Consider the following 8207-nt stretch of genomic DNA (forward strand, 5'->3'; position numbering starts at 1 on the left):
CAAATAAAGGCAGATGGGGGCTTTTCTGGTAAAAGGTTTTGAAAGAATCTTGAAACTGCAGGCATCAGGTCTGTGACTGTCTCAGGGACTCCACGCAGCCTAATATTATGGCGGCGATTTCTGTTATCAAGGTCCTCGACCTGAGCCTGCATGAAGGCAAAGTTGTCTGCTAGATTTTCAAAATCCCTTCTGAGATCGTTGTGAGCTAGGGAGAGCTCATCATGTTTTGTTTCTAGAAGGTCTGTGCGGCTGCCTATATTGGCAATTTCCTGGGAGAGAGCTGCTGTGGATTTATGAACTTCATGTTCAATTTTATCCACCAGTTTATTGAATATGGCAGTCAGGCTGTCATCTAGGTCCGCTTTAGATAGCGGTGGATTGTACTCACTGTTGTGGGGTTGTACAGCTGCGGTCTCCGTCGGATGTTTGTCCGTGCAGGGCTGTGTCCACATGTGCTGGTCGGCGCCATCTTGGGACACCTTCTTGTGCCTTTGCTCCATGTTAAGGAGAAAGTTCGTCAGGGTGTGCCCGGGTCTCCGATTCCGCTTCTTCCTAGCGGATGGCATACACTGGATGTTCCTGCAGGGGTGCTGGGTGAAATCGCCGCTGAGAGTGCTGAATTGCCCTGGGAAATCCGCCTAGAAGGCCCGGGTCTCGTGGAGCGCGGCTCAGGCCAGTCCGTTCAGCATCGCGCCGCGCATGCGCCCCCCCTGGACTGTATTTTTCTATCATCATGGATAGAACAATTGTAGGTTCAGAAAATAGTGTTGACATTGTGGGTGACTGCAGTTGAAGCCCCCTTCGTTGGTGTAGAGATAATCAACAAAGGTAGTATGTCCGCTTCTTCCCCTTCTTATATTATAGGTCATCAATAAATCTCTTGTAGAAAAAAATCATCTGGCCAAATTGGGAGTCAGGATGAAACAGTCAAAATTGTTAAGTTTGCAAAACTGGGTTGAAAATGAGTGCACCTAGCTGCTGTGCCTGTTTGAATAAAGTATTTTTTATTGAAAGTGAACAGGTTATGGGTCGATATGAAGTATTATGTTTGTCTGGTTGGCCTGAGGAGGGGGGTCTGTGTGTAGATGGCTAGAAACTGCCTCTAAACCATATTTATGAGATATATGTCTAACTTGAGGATGATGCAGCGTTGTGCACCCTTCCATTCAGTAGTGGTATGCATTTGCCTGTGTATAAGGCGACTGGGCGTATAAGGCAACCCCCTAATTTACCAGCTAAAAGGTTGGTTTTGGGATATACTTACCTTATAAGACGGCTCCCTTCCGACACACCTCTCTGTGCTCATTGCATACCTCACTGTGCTCATTGCATACCTCACTGTGCCCATTGCCTATCTCACTGTGCCAATCTCCATACCTTATCCCTGTATGCAGAGTCAGACTTTGGGCATCCATTGTTCAAAAGCCGCGCCTCCTCCTCGTCCTGTTCCGTGATAGGCGGAACACTCAGTTTCCCAGCAGAGCCTGTGTTCAGTGTTCTGCCTATCACGGACGTCCTCTCGTCCAAGGCCTCACAGGGTCACAGGACACTCCAAAACAAACAGTAGCAATAATGGGATGACACATTTCTCACTTCTTTCAGCATCCTTTCCTGGAGGTAACAGGGAGTGGCCAGTATATCTAGGTAAGCCCCAGTCTATGTAGCAACCTCTGTCACCTAGATCCCTTCTAGCAAAGTCTTAACACACAATGTCCTTGGAGCTGTCTGCCACCCAGCCTTCACAGGTAGATCCTCAATGAGCCCCAGGGCTCTGGAACTCTCCCTTAAGAGAAAAGACACTCACCCAGAGCTTCCTAAACGTATATTGCCTTCCCAGCCACCTTCTGGATGCCTCCTTGCGTAGCTCACTCCTTTAGAGCAAAATATTTTTTGAGCATGTAGCCTCTTTTCTGGTCTATTGGGCTTGTCCTGAGTTTTCATCTTTTCAAGGTTACACTATAGAGGGATGTGCCACCTTCTGCTGGTGTCAGTTTTGGGCTGTAGCCCATGTATGTTGCCCTTTGAGGTCTTTAATCCTGTACGGATTCACTTTCTCCCCACCCATTTTTAGGCTGATGGCTTAAAAACAGGGAGTCTCCTGTTGTCCTTGAGGCGTACTGCTTTTGGATGCTCCATAGTAAACATACTGTTCCTGTGTCTTTCAGCGATACATGGACGATAAAATCCCCTTCTTGATGCACTTGATTTTGTTTTACAATCCATTGTGAATTTTGTTCTGTATTTATGTAGGTGATTTTAAAAGCTATTTTTGTATGCAAAGTAGTGCAAAGTTGGTACAGAAAAAAAAACAATGTTTTACATATGAACCTAACCCATTTGCAAACCAAGGCGAAAATTTAATTTTAAAAAAAATGTAACCTTACAGAGCTATGCTATTGGGCCATAATCCAGTGACTTGTATTATATATTTTTAATTTCTTTATTTTTATGACCAAGCGTAGCAGAAAAGGAAAGGGGGGGGTTGCCTAACTAGTATCGGCAGTACTAAACCCTTCATGGGATGGAAACAACCAGGAGTAGCCCAAGCAGGTTTGTCCTGCATGTTTATTCTGCAATGCAGCAAACTCCATTTCAATACACAAAGGTTTTTACCATCAAGTCCATAGCATAAAACAACAACAATTTTTGCATGTCCTGGATCAGAGCAGCAGAGGTGCTGTGCAAGCCTCTGAAAGCAGCATGAAAGAGGTCATAAAAGCCCTGGTTCAGAGCACAGAAGCCCAACAGGAGGCTGCTTGGGCACAAATACAAGTTTAGCCTGCAAATACAAGTTTACAACAGCTGCCACGAGGAAGCTTAGGCATGACAAGAAAGAACAGACCTTTGTTGGTACAGACTCAGCAATCCTAAGCAGTGAAGCTGGAAGCTCAGAAGGAGGCTATGTGGGGTCGGTTAGACATGCTAGCAGATCTCCTCAAGGGGGTTGTTGCTCCTAGCATCCCAGTGACAGTGAGGACTAGCCATATTTTTACAAAGGCTTATGCCCCATGATGACGTGGGAGCCTTCCTGACCATGAAAGAGGGGCATCTCAGGATGTGGGCAAACCTGATCTCCCTGTTCCTACCAGGGAAACCACAGAAGACTCACTATGACCTACTGGCAGCTGACACCAAGGAACAATTTAAAACTTGAGGAGATCTTAGCCTGCCTAAGGGTGACACTGGCTGTCTGGGAACACCAGATGCACCGCTGGAGGTATTGTACTGGCCAGTCACCACAGTCCCTAATGCACGATCTATTGCAGCTGGCCACCAAGTGGCTACAGCTGGAGAAGTTAAAGAGACCGCAGATTGTGGAACGGGTTGTCATTGACCACTACCTGAGGGTGCTACCTAATGAGCTGCACTGTTGGGTTAGCCACAAGGAGCCCCAGGTGATGGACCAACTGATGGGAATGGTAGAGCAGAATACCATGGTGGAGGATCTACTTGGTCTTGTAAAGTCCAAAGGAGCCCTGTCAATGCAGAAAGCAAGGCCCCCTCCAAACCCAAAATCCAATATTCAGAAGAGTCGGGGAGCTAGCGCCTCAGTGTCCCCAGGGTTTGCTCCAGCACGGAAGAATGCACATGTGCTGTGTTGGAGGTGTCACTCCTGGGACCATGTCCAGGCTTAGTGTCCCCAGCACGAGGAACCCATTTAATGAGGGTCTATCTGGAGAATGCCCTCCTACACTCAGATAATCTGTGCTGCCCACGTGGACCTGACTGATAGGTGGTTTGAGTGTGACCTCCGGTTGAATCGACTTCATAGCCAGGCCCTGCTGGATTCAGCTGGGAAAGTAGAGCCCATAATAGAAATGAGAAATGTTCACTGTGCTGACATAGTTACATAGGCGATGTTGAAAAAAGACACAAGTCTTTAGAAAAGACACAGAATTGTTGGTAGCAATAACACAGGTAAAAAATGGGTATATGCAGCGCTAAATAAACTATATTAATAAAAGTCCACTGATGCTGGGAGAGAAGTACATTTTTGTTTTAAGGATCACCCAGGGTGTAAATCAGACAAACTAAGGTGAATAGAGATATCCTCCACCTAACATCAACACACACCGGGCCTGTTACTGCAAACAGTGGACCACTAGATCATAGGTGGTCAAACAGGCATAGTATATCCACAAAATAGTCACGTCTCCACCAGAGTAACAAGCACCTGGATCCTGTACAGCCCTCACGTATGATAGATCCGCAGGTTCATACATTAAATGAGAGAAAATGACTCCTCATGGTGCAGTATATCAAGCCAATATGAATTCTAAAAAGAATTCCAAAGTATTTACATTTTGCATGTTAAAAGGAGCATGACATAAGGTAAAAACATTCATGTTTCCAACCAACAAAATGGCCGCGGTTAGCGTGTCTATCGTGTCATCAGATCCCAGGCTCAACCCTACGCATTTTGTCCGATAAGGAATGTCCCCGGGGCGTTGTCTACTGTTCGTCACTTCCACTATATATAGGGAGGAGGCGGACCTTAACCGCCTACTCTCCCTTGTGTTCCAAGCCTCGGTTTCAACCCCCAGAAGGGGAAATTACGTCATGGCCGGATACGAACACTGCGGCCATGACATCTACAACCTATACGGCGGCCATATTAATGGAGACCAGAAAGAGAGATGATACAAATCTTACTATTTTGTTTCCTGAAAATGGACTAAACACCAAAGACCGGGCCAAATTGAAAAAACACATAAATATTAACACTAAAAGGCAACTAAACGTACCTTTTAAGACTTTTGCATTGACATAGCGCATAGTGCTCAGACTATAATTCAAAAAACCGTTTTGCATATTGGCCAGCTGTTCTTTAAGTCTGATCTCTAGTTTACAAACAGTACGGCCTACATAATTTAGACCGCAAGGACAAGTGATCAGATAGACCACATTCTTAGTAGAACATGTGATAAGTCTGTATATGTTTTACCAGTAATATTTAAACCAAAGGAGATTTTCTCTCCCCAAGACCATTCTTTTTACAGACCTCAAACCTCCTACATATATATAAACCTTTTAAGATCCCCAAAAAAGCTTTTCTTAACTGGAGGTTTAACTATATTAAAAGCTATCTGAAGCCTAAGGAGAAGGGCACCCCTATAGGTAACCCCTTGGATCTCAGGGTGTAAAGCCTTAATATAGGCTTACCTGTAACATAAAGTTGTTAACAAGGGTTTACAACCACTTTAAGCCCCTGGTAGGGAGGACCTTAATCCCAGTTTCCAAGCCACAAAATAAGCAAAGGAGTCAAAGGAGATGTTTTCAGGACTTCCAGGCTTACTAGGGTAAATGAACATGACATTGCTACGGAGCTTAATGTGAAGGTCCAAGTAAAACCATGTTGCATTTGTGAGGCACACAGGAAAACCATGTTCAAAAAATATTTGAAACCATTATCACAGAGGAATCGCAGAGCGAATGGTCAAGCCAATTGTGTTGGTATAGAAGCCCTGCAGGACTGTAATTATCTCAGAAAACTCAATGAGGTATTGAAGTTCAATGCTTATCCAATGCCCAAAGTTGACAAGGTTAGGACAGCTCTGTACATTCCCACCTTATTTATACCTCCTCAAGAGCTACTGGCAAATACCTTTTAACTAAGGAAGCTAGAGAAAAGGCTGCATTTTTTCTACTCCAAGTTGCCATTTCCAATATAAAAGAATGCCATTTGGGTTGCATTCTGCCCTAGCTACTTTTCAGAGGGTGCTAAGTAAGTCTCTGCTTCCTCATCTGAAATAAAACTCGGTGTATTTGGACAACATTGTCATCTTTAGAACAGGCTGGGAGACCCATTTTCCCCGGATTGCAGGCTGTTTTGGACTTTCTAAAGAAGGAGGGGTTTGCAGTTAACCGGTAAAAGTGTGTCATTTCAATAGGGGAGACCAAATACCTGGGGTACATTGTGGAGGAGGGGTTTCGTGAAGCCTTGAGGAATAAGGTAGAGGTTATTCAAGCTTGGCCCTGCCACCTAGACACGGGTCAAAGCATTTTTGGCAATTAAGTACTTATGTCAGTTTGTCCCCAACATTGCCAATATTGCTGCATCACTGACTGACTTGCCAAAAGGGTAAGAAGTCGGTCATGATCAAGTGGAATATAAAAACTGAGCAGGGTTGTTGGAGATATTGAATGCAGCCCTCATGTTCTGATGTTAGCATTTTTCTGACCTACCTATATGTAACATTCACATGTTGCTGTATATCCAGCATTTCCCCCCACTCCCTTCTTTTTCTTTATTCTGTACCCCAACTGTTTTATCTGATTAAATAAAAACATATTCAACCATAAAAACTGAGCAGGCTTTCTGGGAGCTTTAAAACAGACTTGTGCCAGTATCCCGTACTGGCTACTTTGGATTTTTGAAGAGTTAATTCCAAACTGATGCCTCCAAGTGAAGGCTTAAGAGCCATTCTGTCCTAAGAGGTCAGTGGAAAGGAACAGCCCATAGTCTGTCTTGGTAGAAAGTTGACAGCTGCTGACAGAAATTATGCCATAGTGGAGTGAGTGATTGGCCATTAAGTGGGCTCTAAACTCAATAGGCAGGAAGAATCAGGCCCGAAACAGCAGGTGTTTGAGGTAGTGTGGAGTGTATCACAGCTGTGAACAAGGGTGGACTCTCTGGTGACTGAGATGTTGGTTTGCTGAGCTCCTGTGGCTTGTCTTGTACTCTGAAAGTGTAAACCCTGGTGTGGGACGGGGTGACTCTTAGTGAGTCATGTATGGTTTTCTTTAAACCAGGACTGTGGACTGTTTGCTTTACTTTTGCTGGAAAAAGCCATTTGTGTTTGCCTGTTATGAGAGACCAAAAAAATAAAAATTACTTTCACAAGGGCCTTTCTGGTTATCTTGGGTCCTCCGTATGACTCATTGGGGGTGATTTACGAAAGGCAAATCCACTTTGCACTACAAGTGCAAACTACAAGTGCAAAGTGCACTTTAAATTGCACTGAAAGTGCACTTGGAAGTGAAGTCACTGTAAATCTGAGGGGTAGATCTGAAAAGAGGGGAAGCTCTGCTGATTTTATCATCCAATCATGTGCAAGCTAAAAATGCTGTTTTTTTTTTTTTCCTTGCAGGTCCCCCTCAGATCTACAGCGACTGCACTTCCAAGTGCACTTTCAGTGCAATTTCAAGTGCACTTTGCACTTGTAGTTTGCACTTGTAGTGCAAAGTGGATTTGTCTTTAGTAAATACCCCTGTGTGTGTGTGTGTGTGTGTGTGTGTGTGTGTGTGTATAAAACCAATAAACAAAACTTGGTCATTAACTATACTATTGGAGCTGTGAATCAGTGATTCCCATCTCTGCTTTTGCATATCCATTTGTTTGATTCCTGGGCAGTAAGGAGGAGACCCCAGTTCACACTCTGCACTGGGGACCAGCTTATTAATGATGATAAATGAAAGTGAAGAATTTTTAAAGTCTCTAAAGTTTTAAACTGTAACTCCAGCCAAAATCTAATTTTTGACAGAGTTGGGAATCTCCCTTAAGGGAGATTTCCCTGTACCTCTTGGCTAAAGAGACATAGCAGCAAAGTAGAAATATCTCTCACAGCTGGCAGTGGAACATATATCTCCATTGGAAGATTTCCGCTCTACTCCTGTTGGGGTGACATGTAAAATTGTGGATCCCTCTTTACTTTCTCTCCTGGTGACCATGGTAGCCAGTGCAAAAAATGTAAAATGTTTAGATCACCCAGAGACAATATTAAAAGCCTGACCAAGGTTTCAACCTTTTACCACTCTGTGCAAAACTAAAAAAAAAAATTTGGGCTGGAGCAAAGTATGGGCATTTGCAACATAAAAAACAAACATAACTCCTGTTTTTATTTATGCGCAGGATGGAACAATCTATCACCCACATTCAAAGATGTGTATTAGTTCATTCCGTACATCAGAGGGTCGGGCAGATGTGCAGATGAAGACCTGTAATGCTTTGGATAAAAACCAGATCTGGAAGTTTGAAAGGTAGAAACTGCAAATTTGGACAAAAGCCTGCATTGAAATTCCTTCAGTTTAATCCAGACCTTGATGACTGAATACCACATACATATAAACTCATCTGAATTGAATATGCCTTATTGCAAAATAACTTGTATAATAGCTTTCTGCATATTCTGAAGTGCCTTCATATATAATATGTGCTGCTCTTTGGTCTCAAATTTGTTGAATGGTACATACAATTTTTATCTGCA

The 8207-nt window shown here is 43.7% G+C and overlaps 1 protein-coding gene across 2 annotated transcripts in view; it reads left to right on the top strand.

Annotated features, from left to right (window-relative positions):
• The window catches only part of LOC120940524 (polypeptide N-acetylgalactosaminyltransferase 4-like), a 401853-nt gene extending 393646 nt beyond the window's left edge, over window positions 1-8207 (top strand). For both annotated transcript variants that reach the window (XM_040353444.1, XM_040353443.1), the window contains one exon: window positions 7853-8207. In XM_040353444.1, coding sequence (XP_040209378.1) covers window positions 7853-7984 — 132 coding nt within the window. In that variant the 3' untranslated portion in view covers window positions 7985-8207. The remainder of the gene's footprint in view (window positions 1-7852) is intronic.

The sequence above is a fragment of the Rana temporaria genome, chromosome 5 (genome assembly GCF_905171775.1).
Source record: "Rana temporaria chromosome 5, aRanTem1.1, whole genome shotgun sequence".
Lineage (NCBI taxonomy): Eukaryota > Metazoa > Chordata > Amphibia > Anura > Ranidae > Rana > Rana temporaria.